This window comes from Podarcis tiliguerta, assembly GCF_965153285.1.
Source record: "Podarcis tiliguerta genome assembly, chromosome: 7".
Lineage (NCBI taxonomy): Eukaryota > Metazoa > Chordata > Lepidosauria > Squamata > Lacertidae > Podarcis > Podarcis tiliguerta.
In genome coordinates this window covers 7762858-7783960 of record NC_139540.1, presented here as the reverse complement: position 1 = coordinate 7783960, position 21103 = coordinate 7762858, and the positions used below count along the sequence as shown (strand labels likewise).

The 21103-nt window shown below is 47.2% G+C and overlaps 1 protein-coding gene across 1 annotated transcript in view; it reads right to left on the bottom strand.

The window, feature by feature from the left end:
• Positions 1 to 21103, bottom strand: part of COL22A1 (collagen type XXII alpha 1 chain) — a 195545-nt gene that overhangs the window by 51024 nt on the left and 123418 nt on the right. Inside the window, exons 26-33 of the mRNA XM_083450394.1 lie at positions 20709 to 20753; positions 19701 to 19754; positions 18374 to 18427; positions 17839 to 17883; positions 14730 to 14792; positions 13161 to 13214; positions 2863 to 2904; positions 1650 to 1682 (exon numbers count right to left, since the gene is read on the bottom strand). Coding sequence (XP_083306520.1) covers positions 1650 to 1682; positions 2863 to 2904; positions 13161 to 13214; positions 14730 to 14792; positions 17839 to 17883; positions 18374 to 18427; positions 19701 to 19754; positions 20709 to 20753 — 390 coding nt within the window. The remainder of the gene's footprint in view (positions 1 to 1649; positions 1683 to 2862; positions 2905 to 13160; positions 13215 to 14729; positions 14793 to 17838; positions 17884 to 18373; positions 18428 to 19700; positions 19755 to 20708; positions 20754 to 21103) is intronic.

Sequence of the window (21103 nt, the reverse complement as noted above, 5' to 3'; positions counted from 1 at the left end):
AATTAAAGGGAAGGATATTATTTAATAACTGCAAATGCAGGCCACTGTCGCCATGGAAACACGGGCTGCCAATTAATCTCCGGAAGCTTGTTTGATATTCTCTCCTTTTAGTTGTTTGATTGCACAGTTTGATCTGTGTTTTCAGGTGGGTTGAAAAGAGCTGCGGAAAAGACACAGCTTCAGTTTGCTAAAAAAGAAACAAAGACCCAAACACCGGAAATAAGCAGGCTTGCCAAGTGCAGTACGAAGCCAAACCTTCCTGCCATACACTGCATAGACACCTTTGCGAACCTGGTTCCCTCCGGCTGTTTGAGTGCAACAACAGAAGTATAGTGTCCAGATCAAGGGAAGTAATAGTATCACTCTATTCTGAAATGGGGGACGCGGGTGGCGCTGTGGGTTAAACCACAGAGCCTAGGACTTGCTGATCAGAAGGTCGGCGGTTCGAATCCCTGCTACGGGGTGAGCTCCTGCTGCTCGGTCCCTGCTCCTGCCAACCTAGCAGTTTGAAAGCACGTCAAAGTGCAAATAGATAAATAAGTACCGCTCCGACAGGAAGGTAAACAGCGTTTCTGTGCACTGCTCTGGTTTGCCAGAAGCGGCTTAGTCATGCTGGCCACATGACTTGGAAGCTGTACGTCGGCTCCCTCGGCCAACAAAGCGAGATGAGCGCAGCAACCCCAGAGTCGGCCATGACTGGACCTAATGGTCAGGGGCCCCTTTTTCTTTATTCTGCAATGGTCAGACCACACATATAATTTTGGGTGCCACAATTTAAGAAGGATGTTGACAAGCTAGAATGTGTGCAGAGGAGGGTCATCAAGGGTGGGGGTGGTAGCGAGGGATCTGGCCTGTGATGGTTAAGTCCCGTCAAAAGCGACAATGTAGTGGCAGCGCTCATCTCGCATCAGGCTGAGAAAACCACCATTTGTCCACAGACAGCTTTCTGGGTCATGTGGCTAGCATGACTAAACCACTTCTGGTACAACGGAACACCGTGACGGAAACCGGAGTGCACGGAAACACCGTTTACCTTCCCGCCACAGAGGTACCTATTTATCTACTTGCACTGGCATGCTTTCAAAGAGCTAGATTGGCAGGAGCTGGGACAGAACAACAGGAGCTCACTCCGTCGGGGGTTTTCAAACTGCCGACCTTCCGATCGGCAGGCCCAAGAGGCTTCGTGGTTTAGACCACAGCGCAACCCACATTCTGGATCATGGCTTGGATCAAGTCCTGAGGGTGGACAAAGAACTCCACAGAGCCATATTTGCATACCCTGGCCTGAGATTCTTCACCCTTGTTTTAAATCCTGCCATCCTTGTTGCAGTCTCAACAAAGATCTTCAGCTGCTAACTGCACTGAAAAAGGAAGCTTCGACTAACACCAACTGCAGGTTCTTTTCAGGGGGAAATGCTAGCTGTGTCAGTGCAATTTCTGCCAGGACTGTGGCAGGGATGGAAAGAGTTAAACCCCCTCCTTTCCTGCTGCAGTCCTTGTCCCAACTACCCACCCACCCTTCAGCAGATGCTATTTGCAAGTGGTATTAAACCACATGTTTGATGTTTTGTTTAGCAGCCTCTCCTTAACGGCACAATGGCTTTAATTTTTCAGAGCAACAAGGTAGAAGAATCAGGCATGACACTTACAGGGCGACTGGGATGCGGAGTAAACAGGGAAGTCTAGAAAGAGAACAAAGAGAACAAAATGAGATTTCTGTACAAAGGAAAAAAACATATGTAACAATGCTTACATTTTGATAGTAACAAATGGATAATGATTCGTGATCTCTTCTAACTTTGGAAATCATTCTACAGTTCAAGAAAATAGCACAAAGTAAGGATTTTGTGCATCAGTGTGCACCTTTGTTATTACAGTGGTACCTCGGGTTAAGAACTTAATTTGTTCCGGAGGTCCGTTCTTAACCTGAAACTGTTCTTAACCTGAAACACTACTTTAGCTAATGTGGCCTCCTGCTGCCGCCGCGCCGCCGCTGCACAATTTCTGTTCTCATCCTGAAGCAAAGTTCTCAAGCTGAGGTACTAATTCTGGGTTAGCGGAGTTTGTTACCTGAAGCGTCTGTAACCTGAGGTACCACTGTACTATTATTTAAAATGCTGTAATCATTAAAACTATCAAAGTGGATTACAATAATTCATATATACAGTGGTACCTTGGTTTAAGAACAGCCCTGTTTACGAACGATTCAGTTTATGAACGATTCGGTTTACGAATGATTCGGTTTACGAACTCCGCAAAACCGGAAGTAGTGTCCCGGTTTGCAAACTTTACCTCGGTCTAAAAACAGAATCTGAATGGTGGAAGGGCACCGGCGGCAGGAGGCCTCATTAGGGAAAGCTCACCTTGGCTTAAGAACGGTTTCAGTTTAAGAACGGACTTCCGGAACGGATTAAGTTCGTACCACTGTATAATAAAAACACATACAATTTTAAAATCGCAGAGTACCAACTAATCACCATGGAAATATATATTCTAAATTGCCTGCATATACCTGGTGGAATAGAAAAAATTCAGCAAGCCTTTAAAGGTTGAAATCAAAGGTGTCTGCTGGCAGAATATTCTACTTCGGAAGCTTTGTTCCTTTTTGATGTCAAATGCGCCTCGCCAACTCGGAGGACAACCATCGACAACTCCTGCAGTTATCTCAGTGATCGAGCTGAGATAATAAGCGCTTAGGCAGTCCCTCAGCTTCCGGAGACTGCAGCACAAAAAATCACTGCATGTCTCTTACAAGGTAGCAGTCCCTCTCCAAACTGCCAAAAATGGTATTAGACTAATTCCTTTTACAGCCCACTTCATTGCCATTGCTGGGCTCTTAAAAAATAAATAAATGCTACTTACTGTCCCTGGTAAGCCTGGGGGACCAACAGGACCGACATCTCCCTAGAAAAGAAAGCAGAGGTTTAGGGTGTAAAAGTAGGAAACTGACACACAGCTCAAAATCCATTCCTGTGGATAAATGTGTGTATGTTTATTCAAAGCCTGCCAAGGAGTCGAATTCATTTTGTTGTCTTTTTAAGTAATTTGAAAAGTTCCCATTCTTCTTTATAGTCACAGTTGTCCTTATCTTGCAGTTTGTATGTCAATTTAGCCAATTCATCAGTTTCTCTTGCCACTGTTCCTTTGTCGGGGTTTCCTCATTCTTCCATCCTTGTGCTATCAAGAATCTTGCCGCTGTTGTAGCATACATAAATAAATTCGTTGTTTTCCTTGGCAGGTCTTGTCCTACAATCCCTAACAGAAATGCTTCTGGTTTTTTGTTTGTTTTTTACAAATGTCATTTTAAACATTTTCTTCAATTCATTATATATCATTTCCCCAAAATTTTTAACTTCTCTACATTCCCACCACATATGATAAAAGGTCCCTTCCTTTTCTTTACATTTCCAACATATGTTTGACCAGGTTTTGTACATTTTTGCTATCTGAACTGGTGTTATATACCATCTATACATCCTTTTCATATAGTTTCCTTTCAAAAGAGAACAGTCACACTGACACACAGCTCAAAATCCATTTCTGTGGGATACAACCACTCCAGTCCAGCTCATCATAGAGGACATTCGTTCCATTTAGGGCCAAACTAGACATGGTGTTAATCAAACCATTGAATGGTTTTGAAAAATAATAGGTAGTGAAAATTGAAGGTGTTTTTTCCTCCTGGAGCAAAGAGCATGTCCCTCCTCCAGTTTGGATTAGGACCACGGTGGGGCCAAGATTGAAAGCTCATCTACCTTCATCTTAAAGAATTCTCCAGCTCCAAGGAAGATCTCAGGGCCTAAACATGGAATATCTTTAAGAAGGTGGAGTAAATGTTGATTTCTGCCCTTTTATTATGTTATTCCTGAGCTCAGCTTTATTTTTGTAATGCTGGGCTAATATATTAGAATTTTACCCAATGCTTTTAAGTCCTTTTTTTGTGAGGGTGTTGGGTTAATGTCCTTTGAAGACCATATTGGCAAAACCTATTGGTGTTTGCGTGGCAATACCCGCCCCCTCCCACATGTGTAGAAATAAAGACACGGACACCAGAATTAAGGTTAATGGGCATAAATGGCCACAACTTTATTGATTACAGGTAGAGAGGTATTGGCTTTAGGCATTGGCCCTAACCGACTATCCGGTCTAACCGGGAAGGGTTAAACACCAACAGGGGGAGCCCCCCGAGATGTACATCCGTAGGCGCCCCACCCAGGGGTTACCGCTCGGGGGCGCGCTTTAGGCCCTAGCCTCCGTAGGTTTCGGACGAGGCGACGCCCCTCGGAGTCCTTTAACGAACTACCCTTCATGATCTGGGGGAGGTGATGGCGCTCCTCCCCCCCGTCCACATTTGCATGACAATTACCCCAGCCAATGCCTAACCGCCAAAACCGGGAAGTTGTGACGTTTTGCTACGAGGTAGGCGAAAAAACCAAGAGGCTTCAAAACATAGCCAATTAGCCAAATGGAAAAACTCCTACCAGGCCCCTTGCGGCGACCAGCCGAAGCCCATAGCAAAGTCCAGGGCAAAACCTAAAGGGAGGGTGGGTGGGAAACGAGCTGCTGCTGCGGAAGGAAAGGGGCGAGCCGTGGGCTGCCCCGACCTATATTAGCCTAAGCCCCGCCCCCTGAGCCAGCCGATTGGCTGGCCAGGGGAACCTAATCTAATGAGGGGAATCCCTGTGAATCCCGCGGGGCTGACTAGCCCCGCGAGATTGTAGTCGTGGGCGCAAGCCCGCAACACCACCCCCTCTCCAAATCGGGAGTGGCTTTGCGTGGCAATACCCGCCCCCTCCCACATGTGTAGAAATAAAGACACGGACACCAGAATTAAGGTTAATGGGCATAAATGGCCACAACTTTATTGATTACAGGTAGAGAGGTATTGGCTTTAGGCATTGGCCCTAACCGACTATCCGGTCTAACCGGGAAGGGTTAAACACCAACAGGGGGAGCCCCCCGAGATGTACATCCGTAGGCGCCCCACCCAGGGGTTACCGCTCGGGGGCGCGCTTTAGGCCCTAGCCTCCGTAGGTTTCGGACGAGGCGACGCCCCTCGGAGTCCTTTAACGAACTACCCTTCATGATCTGGGGGAGGTGATGGCGCTCCTCCCCCCCGTCCACATTTGCATGACAATTACCCCAGCCAATGCCTAACCGCCACCGAGCCGAAGCTCGCCGCCAATACCTTCATACCTGTAACCAATCCCTAACCCCCTGAGCGATATCGGCCAACCACAAGTCGTTCCCTGCATTGGACAGATGCACGCCATCCCCACGGTAAAGCGCCTCGATGCTGAACCGAATGCCCGGGTGGGTGATTACCCGGCCCCCCATAGCAACCACTTTCCGTGCTACTGAGCGCTCCAAAAGCCTCCTGGCCTTACTGACAGCCACCTGGCTCGTGGCGTCCCGCCACCAACGTCTCTCAAGCAGGGATGACCAAATGATAGTCAGTGTCGGGTATGAATTCCGCAATTCACCCAGGTCATCAACGATATTCCACATGAGATCGACCCCATTTCTGTAAGCCAAGTCGTTCTCGCCTAACTGGACGACGAGCGCATCCGGTGCGCCCTCCACCGCAATTTTATTGGACACCGTCGGGAGGAACTCCTCCCAGCGCATACCCCGTCGTGCCACCCAAGTGATTTCGATCTCAAACATGTCCTGGGGACATAAATTAGCCCGCCACCCAGTGGCCTGCGCCCTTTTCCTGGCCCAGTGGACAATGCTATGACCCACGATCCATAGGCGTATCGCACCAGCACCTGAAATGATAAATAACAGAAAAAACCGGGTAAGGGGGAAGCATGAGGAAGGAGGAAGGGGAATTATCGAGGCTTCCTAATGTACCCTTTATAAGCGTTTGACTTCCAGCGACCAAGATTCATTATCCGCTCGGCCGGTAACCCCATGTGCATAGCCGTGGTGGCGGCCCCAATGCGGAAGGAATGCGCAGCGAACTCATCAGGCGGGAGCCCTATGGCAGCGACCGCTTTGCGCATCATTCTTGTGAACTGATGCTTGGAAAGATGAGACCCATCCGCGTGTATGAAGAAAGGACCCCCGGATGCAGGCCTCACGAACAGGTACTTCCTGGCATCCTTCACTGGGCAGGGACCCGCTTTCTGAGTCGCTTGTAAGCGGATAGTAGCCCCTTTCCCAAGCTGGTCGGTCTTAGAACTGCGTATTTTTAGTAAGACCTCACCGTTACTGACAGAGACATCCTCTAGGCGGAGGCCCTTAGGGGTGCCGCCCAACTGTTCCTCACAAACTACCTCACTTATGCGCAGTGCGCCGAAAAATGCGAAGGAAAATGCCGCCGAAAATAATCTAGCCTCATAAACAGACCAGCAGATGGTTCTGAGTTTAGCGCGAATCTCGGTGAGTAAGCTCAGGGTTATAGGTTTCCTACCATCCTGGCTGGGAGGCTGGGCCCTGCGCCAGCCCTCAAGCATCTTTCTTACCACAAAGTGTGCACATGGGTCAACCGAGAAAAGGGTTTTGGAGAAAAATGAAATTGCAGCGGATTGGATATTAAGTGTTTTGGGAGCCCGGCCAAGGTCGCGAAGGCAGACAAGGTATTCTATGACCTCAGCCTGTGCTGGAGCCCTGCCTATTTTAAAGAACCCCTTCTTTTGGCGAAATGCAGTGAAGTCCATCCACGCCTTGCTATAAGATCTCAAAGTTGACGGTGCGATAGCAGTCAATACTCCCTTTAGGGCTTCTCGCTGCCAATACTCCATAGGTGCTCCGGAAACGGTTGCGGCTGCCGCTGCGCATCCGGCGCTAACATGCGAAAGCGATCCATCTGGAAGCGAGACAGAGCATCCGCAATATTGTTATCGACACCGGGTACAAACTTAGCAGTGGCATGCAAATTTAGCTGAAGACATGATAGCACAAAGAACCTCAAGAGGGACGCCACCCTGGGGGAGCGGGATGATTGCTTATTCAGCACCGACACCACAGCTTGATTATCTGTCCAGAAGCATACCCTGCGGTTCCTGAAATGATCTGCCCACAAGTGAATAGCCACCACTATGGGGAAGAATTCCAGGAAGGTTAAGTCCCTGAGTATGGGTTTGCCCTGCCAGTTAGGGGGCCAGCGCTGAGCGCACCACTGCCCCTTAAAGTAAACCCCGAAGCCCAGGGAACCCACGGCGTCGGAGTGCACTTGGAAGTCGGTTTGCAGGGCTAAGTGATCTTGCCAGAGGGAAATACCGTTGTAACCGTCAAGGAAATGAAGCCAGATCTGGAGATCGGCTTTTACAGACTTAGGGAGGCGCACCCTGTGGTGTGGTGATCTCAAGCCCGCCGAAAGCTTGGCTAACCGTCTACAGAAGGGGCGCCCTGGCGATACCACCCGGCATGCGAAGTTAAGGTGGCCTAGGAGGGATTGGATTTGCCTGAGGGTGACTTTCCTAAGGGGCAGAAGCTGAGATATAATTTCCTTAAGCATGACCAATTTATCCGCGGGCAGCCGGGACGCCTGGGCAATGGTGTCAATCTCAATACCCAGGTATGTCAATGTAGTGACTGGGCCCTCAGTCTTATCCCCAGCAAGGGGGACGCCTAGCTCTTGAGCCAAGGCCTTGAAGGCCTGCAACAGGGCCGAGCATTCGGATGCGCTGGTTGCCACCAAAAGAAAATCGTCCAAATAGTGGCTGATCCCCCCAACACCGGTTCTGAATTTAAAGGCCCACTCGATGAAGGAGCTAAAGGCCTCGAAGGCTGCGCAGGCGATGGAGCATCCCATCGGCATTGCTTTGTCAATGAAGTACAGATCCATGAATTTGAAACCCAGCCAGCGATAGTCCTTTGGGTGAACAGGAAGGAGGCGGAATGCGGACTCAATGTCGCACTTTGCCAAAAATGCTCCCCTACCAGACCCCCGGACCAGCTTTACCGCTTGGTCAAACGACGCATACTTCACTGTGCATAGTTCCTGGGGTATAGCATCGTTAACTGAGGCTCCCTTGGGATAGGAGAGGTTGTGAATCATTCGGAATTCCCCGGGGGCCTTCTTAGGGACTATGCCCAGCGGTGAGATGTGCAATTGTTCTACGGGAGGCGCCATGAAAGGACCTGCGACCCTGCCGGCTGAAATCTCCTTCTGGATCTTTTTTAGTGCAATGTCCGGCCTCTCGAGTACAGATTTTTGATTGGGGGGACAGCTAGCGTTGGGGGAGAATGCCACCGGTATTCTAAAGCCTTGGGAAAAACCGTTCTCAATCAACTGGGCCGCCTGCCTGTCAGGGTAATGTATTAAAAGAGACCTAAGGGTATGCAGATTAATAGGGGAGGGGGCCAGGCTCAAGGAGGGGTTTGTAGCTGAAGGCCATTGGGATAGGTGCTGGGAAGCCTCAGTAGCGGTTCCCAGCTGTGCCACGGGAGGTGTTAGGAGCATTCGCGGGGGCACCCTGATTACCTTGTTGGGGGTGTCCCCTGCCCCCCCGAAAGGGCTGTTGCCTGTTTTTGAAGCACGAGGTGGCCGGGTGAGCGCCTAAGCATTTATCACATTCATGGGCATACTTACAGGCGGTGCGCTGACAGACGCCCTTGTTAAAATCCCAGCAATGCTTGCGACGCTTAGGATCCGGCTTACCGACTTTTGCCACATCATGGGATTTCTTTTCAATGTTGGGCCCCACGTGCTCCAACCACTGATTGTTATCCTTCTGATCCCATCGCGTGGACGACAGTTGCGAGGCGTTCCTCCGAAAGTCCTCATCATAGGCTATGGCCGCCTCATCACCAGCCAACTCCCGGGCCCTTCGCACGTGCGCCAGGTAGGATGCAAGATGCATCCCACGTTTAGGATAGCCCCCCAGCACGATCCCCATGAAAACTTGATAACCATTAAGCCAATTTTCAAAAGTGCGTTCCACCCGGGGAGATCTGTACCTCTTCCTACCCTGATACCTCCTCTTTTCCCCTTTTCCCTTTGTCTGTACCGGGGGCAGGAGGGAGAACATATCCACATAATCGCCATTGAGGATTTTGTCCCTCTTTCTCTTAGAGAGGTGACCACCTATGATGAAATCAGTTGGGGCGTGAGTGGACCGCTTAGTGTCCTCCAGGAGGGCCCCATCCCTCCACTCGAGCGTCCCATTAAATTTCTTACGATGGGAGTTGGCACGCCTCTCGTGCACCCACAAGGGGGCACCCGTTTCCTCCCCCTCCCCCCAGTATGTTTCCATGGGAACCTCGCTGTCAGTATCAGATGAGGAAGTACCTGTGAGATCCTCTGAGTCTGAAGTGTCTCTCCTTCTGCTCTTCTTGGAGACGTGCTTCCTCTTGGATTTCCGCTTACCCCCACCGGATGTGCGTTCTCTGCAATCGGGGTCTTCGCGCGGTTCGGCTATCTGCTGCGGCGGCAGGTCCTCCTCTGAAGAGGCCACATCCGATGGACCATGCTGAGGCTCCTGAAAAACACTAGGAACACCAATAGGTTCCTGGACCGCCCTCTGGTAGGCGGGGCTTGAAGACTTGGTCTTGCCCGTGGTGGCCCTAGGCTTTTGAGGTGCAGGCCTAGCCCTCTGGGTCGCCGGCCGATCCTTCTGGGCCCTAGCGGTCTGCAGGCGCGTTTGAGGGCGATTGGGTGGACCTCCCCCCTGCCGGGTTGCACCCCCTGTGGAGGTAGAAGGCCTTACCAAGTCCTGTTGACTAGAAGGGGTGTCCGGAATACAGTCTTGCGATAGCTCTACTATCGCAGCCGTAGAGGTCGATTGGGGTCCACACTGGGCATAGAAATTCTGGATTGCAGAAAAGAGCTGGACTAAAGCTTGCGGGTTACCCTGCGCTGCGGGGAGTAAGGCACCATTCACCTGGTTTGCCCTGGGTGCGCCCCTGTTAGCCATGCTTCACTCACCACAGAGTACAGGCGTCCCAAATTTAACAAAACCAACAGAACTGCTGTAAGAGAATAGCAACTGAGCAGAGTTACAGCAAATTCACACAAATGTCCTTATTTTTTTTTTTTTATTATTATTATTATTGTTATTATATTATTATTTTATATTATTATTATTATTATAATAATATTATTATTATTATTATTGATATTACTATTATTAGTATTATTTAATGTAATGAACTGCAGCTGATCAAATTCAATAGCAAATCAATTCTCCAATCGACTCTTCTATTTATCAGTATTAAGTAGTGTAGTCCCTAGACCCACCCAAATTGTCAACTCCCACACAAAGAAATAATTAAGGGACCACAATGATAAAGCAAAGAACCCAGCTAAATACACCCCAGGATCATGTAGGCAAGCCTAGGCTATGAAAATTTAGGCACTCAGATGTATTCAACTAAAATTTTAAACCACTATGGGTAATATGTAACTGCTGGTGAGGAAAACTCAGTTGCTTAGGCAACAATGTAAACAGCAATCAGGCCCCACGTGGCCTCAATGATTCAATGTAACAAAGACCTGGGAAAGCAATCAGCTGAACAGTAGGCAGGCAAACCACGCGGCCCCAGAGGACAATGGCACAATCACCCTGCAATCAGTCGTAAATAGCCAGCAATCAATACAACAATGAGCGTAGCTGGCTGCTGTAGTTGCCTAGCGACGCAGCAGCGGAACCGACAAACAGGCCGAATGAGCTAATATCCCCACCCAGAAAATATAGGGGGAAGACAAGCAAGTAGAGGCAGTGGAGGCTTCGTATGGTAAGAAGCTAGTGATCACAAACCACTGCCCGGTTTAAGAGCAGCGGAAAAAACAAGGCAAAATTGTTAAAAGCCGACCCCGCGACCCCTCTTCCTCGGACAAGTACGGCTAAAGGGGCAGGGAGGAGACAGGCAAGCAAGGGGGGACAAGGCAAGACGATGCGGTACACGGAGTTCCCGAATTACCGGGAAAAGGCAGACCGCGATGGGGGACAAACGCGCGAGGACGGGGTAAGCAGAATTCACAAAATAACCCCTATGGCGCTGCGCTACGAACCACTAACTGGCTGCGTTCTCTCCCCCACACGTGCCTATTTAAATCGGGGGGCGGAAGAATGCGGCGCAGCGCTCGCCGTTCTATGTAGGCGTAAGGCACCAATCCCTGTGGACAAACCACGGAGCACGTTGTCCTTCGTTAGGCGAGGGGATTTAGGGACGGGGATCGCCCCGACAAGCTATGCAGCGCGGCGCTCTAGCCTGCCGCCAAACAGCCTGCAGAAAGACCTATTGCGGACACTTAACAAGGGGGGGGTGTGCTAAGCGCGGCTTCCGCAGCCGCTTTCGGCTGGCGAGCACGCCGCGATGCGGGGAGCAGTCAAAATAGCGAGCCAAGAAAACGATAAAGTAACTCTGCTTTCGTCTGAAAAGCAAGCCGCGCTGTGTAAGGCAGAGAAAGGAAGCGGAGTAACGCGACAAGGAATCCCCGCTAAATCACAAAGCAGTTAGGAGAAGCGCCACGTTAGGCAGAGGAAAAGAAAAAGGCAACCGAAAAGAAAAGGCAACACGAGGTATACTTCCCTGTCGACGAGAGGCGATCCTGGCGATCCAAACGAGCTGCTGCTGCGGAAGGAAAGGGGCGAGCCGTGGGCTGCCCCGACCTATATTAGCCTAAGCCCCGCCCCCTGAGCCAGCCGATTGGCTGGCCAGGGGAACCTAATCTAATGAGGGGAATCCCTGTGAATCCCGCGGGGCTGACTAGCCCCGCGAGATTGTAGTCGTGGGCGCAAGCCCGCAACACCACCCCCTCTCCAAATCGGGAGTGGCTTTCACAACTTTCTGACTAATTGCAGGACCTTAGCCAGACCTAGCAGAGTAAACGCAGAGTTCACGAAAGCAACTGGCAACTTGGCTGCAGACAGGATGGACGAAGCAGGAACCAGGAACTTGTAGTTAGGTGTTTATTATATACAGCGGACTATTTACAGGAAGAGAACAGAACACGGATCTTTAGCTAGCTATCTCATACACGACTCACAACTCCTACACTCAAACTCGTACTAACACACATTCCAGTTAATAGGCCATTAATCATCATTCCCGTGAGAGAGCTTGACCAATCATGGAGCTGTCTCCATGCCTCTGTATCACCAGGCAGACTTACTCATCCACATTGCCTTGGCTGTCTGCCAAAACCTAATTGACTCTGTATGAGTAGCTGCATGTATTCAGATTCCCAACAGACCAGACCATCCAAGTGTCCCTATTTTCCAGGGATATCCCGGATTTAGAGAAGCTGTCCCGGTTTCTGATTTGATCCCGGAATGTCCCACTTTTTCTATTCATTTGAGAAATGCTGGAGGGTATGTGTCAGGGAACTGCCATCGGAGCTGGAGGCGGAGAGGAGGCTCCAGAGGGATGGCGGAGAGGGTCCCAGTAGGGAGAGAGGTAGCCCATCTGCTGGGGAACGAAATCAGCGTAACACCAGTGGAGAAGGGGGCCAGATGGGGGAATCGGAGAAGTGGCTCCAGGACTCCTCCCCGGAGACCAGCGGAGAGGGCACGGGTACTCCGCTGCCCACACCCACTTTGCGCAGAAGACTTCCGCGCAGGCAGAGTAGGAGGAGACAGGGCGTCAAACAGCTTCTATGCTGGAAGAGGTTCAAGAAACGCCCACTGACGGATTCTGCTAGCGACTGAGGCAGCCACGGAACTTGAGGCTGTCCAGACAAAAAGGGTTCAACCAGGCAACCTAGCCAGGAGTAATGGCAACTTACGCACGAGCAACCCCTAGAACCATTACAGTATGGAAAATTAGACCAATCTTTGGGGTATGTGTTTTGGATAAAACTGGTGGATGGAAGGGGGCTGTGCTGTTTAGCAACATTCCCATTCTGTTCCACCCCAGCAACTCTATGAAATTGTTCAAAATGTCCCCTGAGTAGCCAGCCATTTTAAAATGTTTTTGCCTTAAAATGTTTTTATCGCATCGGACACCACACTGATGTGTTGTTGTTGTTGTTTTGGAGGGTGTTACATAAATACATTTATAAATGAATAACTAAATAATACAAGAATTAACACAAAGAATGCAAACAGTGGTTTGAAGACCAGATCCTCCTTGTCCCTCTCCTGAGCTTACTCAGTTATACTCTAGCATGTTCCTTCATCCAAGAACTTACCCTTCTCCTTATTGTTGGCCAGTGTCACATTACAAATATTTCATAAACCTAAAATCCCTCGAATGTTGAAACTCACCTTGTCACCTCTTTCACCTTTGAAACCAGGGAGTCCAGATCTTCCCTTTTCGCCCTGCAAAGGAACAGAAGAAAGTGCAGTTGTTGCTGTTGTTGTTGTTTTTATCGCTATTTTTTATTGTGTTGAGTAGCAAATACATTTTCTGTCAGAGTAAACAAAAACAAAAGTCGCTACATATTTGCTGCCACAATATAAATGGCCAACTGGTGGCAGTAAATTGAACATTCAGTTCTTCAACTGCAGCACTGACAGTCAATCAAGAGGAAGACAGCAAACATTAAAAAGCTACCATCTTCTTGGCTTTGCCTGCTGAGAAGCGGCATTCTAGGTTGTGGGAGACACTAAGGATAGCCCAAATAAATTTAATATGGAGCTCTCCTTTTTTTCAAGGTCCAATCCAGACTAAACACCTCAAAATGGCATAGCTATGAAAGAATGTTCTTTCATATGTGGTGGACCTGCAAAAGGGTAAAAGAGCATTGGGAAATAATTCACAATGAGTTGAAAAAAATGTTTAAAAGCACTTTTCTAAAAAACACAGCAGATAATTCAGACGAAAATTCCCAGGTGTCTAGAAAGGCTATTTATGCATGCCACTACTGCAGCCTGTGTTTCATTAGCCCCCAAATGGAAAACGAGCAAGGTCCCAACTAAAGACGAATGGCAACTTAAACCTATGGAATATGTGCAGCTTCCGGACCTAACATATAGAGTAAGAGAATAAGAAGAACATACATTTAAAGAAAAAGATTGGGAAATGTTTATTGAATATAAGGGGGGAAATTGTGTTCACTTGAAAACATTGGAAGAGTAGCAAAACATTGGCGGCAGCAAGAGTTTTGATTGCAGCAAAATGGAAGAGTAATGAAATCCCCTCTATTCAAGATTGGATCCAAAAGCTGACAGAATATGCTGAATTAGATGGTTTATCAGAAAAAATAAAGAATAAATCAAAACAGGAATTTGTTTCTAAATGGGAGGTTTTCAAAGAATATCTGAAAAATAAATATAGTAGTTTAAATTCTGTTGCAGCATTCGAGGAACTTCAGTAATAGTTGTAAGGTAGATATAAGAAATTAGAGTTAATGAGAATAAGTTTAATTATTAAAAAAAAGTGTATTGGCAATAAGTAATATGAATTTGAAGTATGGAATAGACGGGAGGTCGGGTCTTTAGTGTTAAGACCAATAGATGTTTTATTGTTTGCTAAGAATATTATGTGTCTATGGTTATTTTTGTAATTTGTGTATAATTTGGTATTTGTGTTTTTTGTTTGTTTGTTTTTCTTGTTGTATAAGTAAAAAACTTTAAATAAAAAAAAGAAAACATTGGAAGCATTAAGATAAATTCAACAGTGTAAATAAGTTTTGATGGATGTGATAATGGAATACTGAATGGTTGAGTTTATGAAAAATATGAAAGGGTTTATGTTATGCAAAATGAACCATGGAAAGAGAAGAAGGGAAGTCATTGATATTTTAAGGTTGTTTAAATGAATATTCTAAATTGTAAAAGAGAAAATTTAATAAAAGTCACTCACACTCATACACACACACACACACACCATACCTGATCTCCTTTCTCTCCTCTCTGTCCTGGTAAACCAGGTGAGCCTGGGAGGCCAGCTTCACCCTATGATGGAGGGGAAAAGAGTATTGGAACCAGCTCACGGAGAGATTGAATCATAGAATCATAGAGTTGGAAGAGACCACAAGGGTCATCGAGTCCAACCCCCTGCCAAGCAGGAAACACCATCAGAGCACTCCTGACATATGGTTGTCAAGCCTCTGCTTAAAGACCTCCAAAGAAGGAGACTCCACCACACTCCTTGGCAGCAAATTCCACTGTCGAACAGCTCTTACTGTCAGGAAGTTCTTCCTAATGTTTAGGTGGAATCTTCTTTCTTGTAGTTTGTATCCATTGCTCCGTGTCCGCTTCTCTGGAGCAGCAGAAAACAACCTTTCTCCCTCCTCTATGTGACATCCTTTTATATATTTGAACATGGCTATCATATCACCCCTTAACCTCCTCTTCTCCAGGCTAAACATGCCCAGCTCCCTTAGCCGATCCTCATAAGGCATTGTTTCCAGGCCTTTGACCATTTTGGTTGCCCTCCTCTGTACACGTTCCAGTTTGTCAGTGTCCTTCTTGAACTGTGGTGCCCAGAACTGGACACAGTACTCCAGGTGAGGTCTGACCAGAGCAGAATACAGTGGCACTATAACTTCCCTTGATCTAGATGCTATACTCCTATTGATGCAGCCCAGAATTGCATTGGCTTTTTTAGCTGCCGCGTCACACTGTTGGCTCATGTTAAGTTTGTGGTCAACCAAGACTCCTAGATCCTTTTCACATGTACTGCTCTCAAGCCAGGTGTCACCCATCTTGTATTTGTGCCTCTCATTTTTTTTGCCCAAGTGCAATACTTTACATTTCTCCCTGTTAAAATTCATCTTGTTTGTTTTGGCCCAGTTCTCTAATCTGTCAAGGTCGTTTTGAAGTGTGATCCTGTCTTCTGGGGTGTTAGCCACCCCTCCCAGTTTAGTGTCATCTGCAAATTTGATCAGGATGCCCTTGAGTCCATCATCCAAGTCGTTGATAAAGATGTTGAATAAGACCGGGCCCAAGACAGAACCCTGTGGCACCCCACTAGTCACTCTTCTCCAGGATGAAGAGGAACCATTGATGAGCACCCTTTGGGTCCGGTCAGTCAGCCAGTTACAAATCCACTGAGTGGTAGCATAGTCAAGACCGCATTTTACCAGCTTCTTTACAAGAATATCATGGGGCACCTTGTCAAATGCCTTGCTGAAATCAAGGTAGACTACATCCACTGCGTTCCCTTCATCTACCAGGCTTGTAATTCTGTCAAAAAATGAGATCAGGTTAGTCTGACATGACTTATTTTTCAGAAATCCATGCTGACTATTGGTGATCACAGCATTCCTTTCTAGGTGCTCCCAGATTGTTTGCTTAATGATCTGCTCCAGAATCTTCCCTGGTATTGATGTTAGACTGACTGGGCGGTAATTATTTGGGTCCTCTCTTTTCCCCTTTTTGAAAATAGGGACAACATTTGCCCTCCTCCAGTCTGCCGGGACTTCGCCTGTTCTCCAGGAATTCTCAAAGATGATTGCCAGTGGTTCTGAGATCACATCTGCCAGTTCTTTTAATACTCTTGGATGCAGTTCATCTGGCCCTGGAGACTTGAATACATCTAAACTAGCCAAGTATTCTTGTACTATCTCCTTAGTTATTCTGGGCTGTGTTTCCTCTGCTGAATCATTTCCTCCAAATTCTTCAGGTCGGGCATTGTTTTCTTTATCGGAGAAGACTGAGGCAAAGAAGGCATTGAGGAGTTCAGCCCTTTCTGTGTCCCCTGTTTGCATTTCACCATCTTCTCCTCTGAGTGACCCCACTGTTTCTTTGTTCTTCCTTTTGCTACGAACATACCCATAGAAGCCTTTTTTGTTGCTTTTAACCTCTCTAGCAAGCCTGAGTTCATTCTGTGCTTTAGCTTTTCTGACTTTGTGTCTACACGTGCTGGCTATTTGTTTGAATTCCTCTTTGGTGGTTTCCCCCCTTTTCCATTTTTTGTACACATCCTTTTTTAATCTTAACTCAGTTAAAAGTTCTTTAGATAGCCACCCTGGCTTCTTTAGGCACCTTCCATGTTTCCGTCTCATTGGTATTGCCTGAAGTTGTGCTTTTACTATCTCCCTCTTAACAAACTCCCAGCCATCATGAACTCCCTTTCCTTTTAGTATTACTGTCCATGGGATCTCACCCAGCACTTCCCTAAGTTTTATGAAGTCGGCTTTCTTAAAGTCAAGAAATTGAGTCCTAGTATGCTTGGCTGCTCCTTTCCGTTGTATAGTAAACTTCAGAAGAGCATGATCACTCGCGCCTAATGATCCTTCCACTTCTACCCCATTAACCAGGTCATCGACATTGGTTAGGACCAGATCTAAAATGGCTGTTCCTCTTGTTGCTTCTCCCACTTTCTGGACAATGAAGTTGTCTGCAAGGCCAGTGAGGAATCTGTTTGACCTTATGCTCTTGGCTGAGTTTGACATCCAACAAATATCTGGGTAATTGAAGTCCCCCATTACTACTATCTCCCTTCCTTTTGCATGCTTGGCCATCTGTTCCAGGAAGGCATCATCTATGTCCTCCGTTTGGCTTGGGGATCTATAGTAAACTCCCACAATGAGGTCACTATTATTCTTCTCTCCCTTAATTTTGACCCAAATGCTCTCACTTTGGCTTTGAGGTTCTAAATCTTGGATCTCTTCACAGGTATACACATCCCTGACATATAACGCCACTCCTCCTCCTTTCTTGTCTGGTCTGTTTCTCTGAAATAGATTGTATCCCTCCATTTTTACATTCCAATCGTGGGACTTGCTTCTACCAAACCCCACCTTGCAGGATCTGACATCACTCTATTTTCAGACATCCACATGCTGAGCTTCTGGACAAATTCTATGGGGACTCCAGTTAAAAATGTTGTTGAAATCACTATGGATTCTGTAAAATGGTTTAAAGGGGTCCTTGCTTCAGTAACAGAAACAACTTTCCAGAAGGCCCTGTCTCCAATAGCTGCAGCTCTAGAAAGAAGTTGCTCTAATCTGGCTTTGTTGTTCCCATGGCTTGGAGGGATTTTTTTTCTACTTACCCTCTCTCCCACTAGTCCAGGACGTCCAGGCTCTCCTGTTTCACCCTAGGAGGAAAAGTGAAATCAAATAAACAGGTTTACTGTGGACTACCCAGGGCAGCCAATTTCTCCCATTTCTTAAAATTCCATTTCACTTTTAAACAAAAGCTTGCAGAACGATAAGAATGCTGAGTTGTTCTTGGTTCCATTCTCTGTCATGGAAGAACCCACAACAACAACCAATTGAAGACACTGCAGTAATTTTAAGGCTTAATAATAATAATAATAATAATAATAATAATTTGGGATGGCTTAGCCAAATATATGCCAATATAAGGTACTCATCCCAGCTCAACTTGATGAGCAGAGGCAAATGTAAGCCCCCCCCCCCAAAAAAAAAATTGCCTTTGGCGGGTAGAACCGGAGAACAGGGGTGTGTTTCGTTCAACCCAAGCCTGGAGTTAGTTACTTCTGATTGGATCATGAGAGCAGAGCAGATGATAATAAATGCAGCTGGCATCAGCTGCAAGAAATGGTGTGTTTTGTTGTTGTTTACCTTCAAACCAATTTTCCCGGGAAATCCTTCTTCTCCCCTTTCTCCACGTTCTCCCTGTAGGCAATGCAAACAAAAGTCAGCAAAATAATCAAATGTGTTTGAATAAACATCCAGCGTAAGAGCAGTGGCGTAGCGTGGGTTGTCAGCACCCGGGGCAAGGCAAGTAATTTGCGCCCCCTAACCCGGGGCAAGGCAAGTAATTTGTGCCCCCCCCCGCTGCACTGTCCCTCCCCCAGATAGTCCCTCGCTCTCTCTCCGCACCGCACCGCACGCCTGGCACCCTCCCCTCCACAGTGAGCAGCGACCCGGAGGCTCGGATCGGATTCGCACAGCTAGCACTGCAGTGAGAGAGAGTGAGTGAGCCAGGTAGGGGCAGAGAGCTGTGAGTGCGAGCGCCCCCCCCCGATGTTGCGCCCAGTGCGGCCGGCCCCCCCTGGACCCCCCACGCTACGCCACTGCGTAAGAGCTCACCAACATTGCTATGGAATAAAAATTATTGACTGATGTAAGAACTGGGAGTTCTGTCCCCCCCAGTGTTTCTTGTGGGAATGGGGAAGGTTTATTGGAGTGGGTGGGCAGGAGGAGTCATCCATCACCCATTCCAACAAAAAAACAAGGTGTGGGGGAATAAAGAGGTAATCCTGTAGTAGGATCCAAAAGACTATGAAGGTCAGGATGCAGTAGATCTATGGTAAAAAGGTAAAAGTAAAGGACCCCTGGACTGATAAGTCCAGTCAAAGGCGAGTTTGGCACTGTGGTCTAAATCACTGAGCTCCTTGGGCTTGCTGATCAGAAGTTTGGAGGTTCGAATTCCTGTGACAGAGTGAGCTCCCGTTGCTTGGTCCCTGCTCCTGCCAACCTAGCAGTTCGAAAGCACGTCAAAGTGCAAGTAGATAAATAGGTACCGCTCCGGCAGGAAGGTAAATGGTGTTTCCGTGCGCTGCTCTGGTTCACCAGAAGCAGCTTAGTCATGCTGGCCACATGATCTGGAAGCTGTACGCCGGCTCTCTCGGCCAATAAAGAGAGATGAGCGCCGCAACCCCAGAGACATCTGCGACTGGACCTAATGGTCAGGGGTCCCTTTACCTTTATCTACCAAGGATCTCAAGGTAGTCTACATGGTTCTCCTCCTCATTTCATCCTCACATCAACCCTCTGAGGTAGGTTAGGCTAAGAGATGGTGGCGTGCCCCAGTGAGCTTCATGGCGGAGTGGGGATTCAAACTCTGGTCTCCCAGGTCATAGTCCAACACTCTAACCATCACACCAGAGGCTTGTTTTCCCTCTGCCAGGGTTAGGCAAAGCAACGTTACACCAGCTTCACTTACTTTTGAGCCGGGCAGCCCAGGTAAGCCATCCAGGCCAGGTTTCCCAGGTAAACCCTAAAAAGAGGGAGGGGACAAAACTTAGATAAATGCAGCATAGCCAGGAGAAATGCAGGTGTTTTTTGTAAGACATGGAAACACCACCATAGATTAGACTAAGGCCACACATTCATGCCATACATTATAAAGCACTCCCTACTCCTTTCAAAGAGCTACAATTGAACATGTTTAGGAGGCTCACATTTTGCATCAATGATGTAGTTTTAACAGAGTAGTCTCAGGAAAGACCACTAGATGTCAGCCATGCCAAAGGTACAAGTAAAACAAAACACACACAAACATATACAAAGCAAAACTTTCATGAAGGTTTGCATTATATTAAGTTCTAGGGAAGTACACCAAAGAAAATATTCTATTTGAACCTCACTCTGGCAGTTCAAAAAGCTAGTTGATTCAATGGGTGTTGGGGACATTATCTTCTCCACCTAGGGTCTTATTTGAAACCTCACATTTAAAAAATCCAGGTTTTTCTCTGGTGATTTGAAGGGGAAACAAATTGCTTGTGTGTTGTTTTTTTAAAACTTGCAAGAGAATTACGTGAAATTTGATGGTATGCTACACCTTTTTAGGTATACAAAGCCTGCCAAAACAGCAAATAGTTGCAGGGTTTCCCCTCTCTTTCTTAGGTGCCTTAATAGTTTTGAGTTTTATTTATTTATTTGGTCATTGGAAATAAATTTGAAGGCGATGCCAATAAGCTTCTAAATCTCTTGACAGAACTGGCTGAAATTTGCAGACAGAGGTGAGTTCTAAGGCTATTAGCAAAGGGGGGAAAGAGAATGGGGGTTATTTTACCCCTCCCTGAACACACACACAGAAACACACACATTTCTTTTCCAAAACTCAAAAGATACAGGACCCAGAACCAGAATTACAATATATCTAACTCTGAATGCATGCATGTTTTATAGAATGTATCCTGTAGAATAACAACAACCCACGAGCACTTACAGGTGGTCCAGGGAGTCCATTTCTCCCCATTTCTCCTGGCAGCCCCTAGAACAGTCACAGCAAAAAGAAAGATAACAATTAGTTGTAGTGCCATCTTTTTTGCCACCCAGTACCAACCATCCATGCAGAAATAGCTTGCTGGTTGAAAAGAAGGTAGATCTGAATGCTCTGGCAAAAGGTTAGCAAAAGTTTCTGGCTTCCAACTCTGTAACAATAGCAGTAACAAATTGACTCCCTCTGCCACCAAAATTATGCCAATGGAGAAAGCTTGGGGCTAACCAGGGGTGCATTTTTGCAAAGAAGGATTGTTCACATATGGTAATCAATCACAAATTATTTCTGAATCGAGAATTATTGAATTCCAACCACAAATCTTTTGCACCAGGTTCTAATTA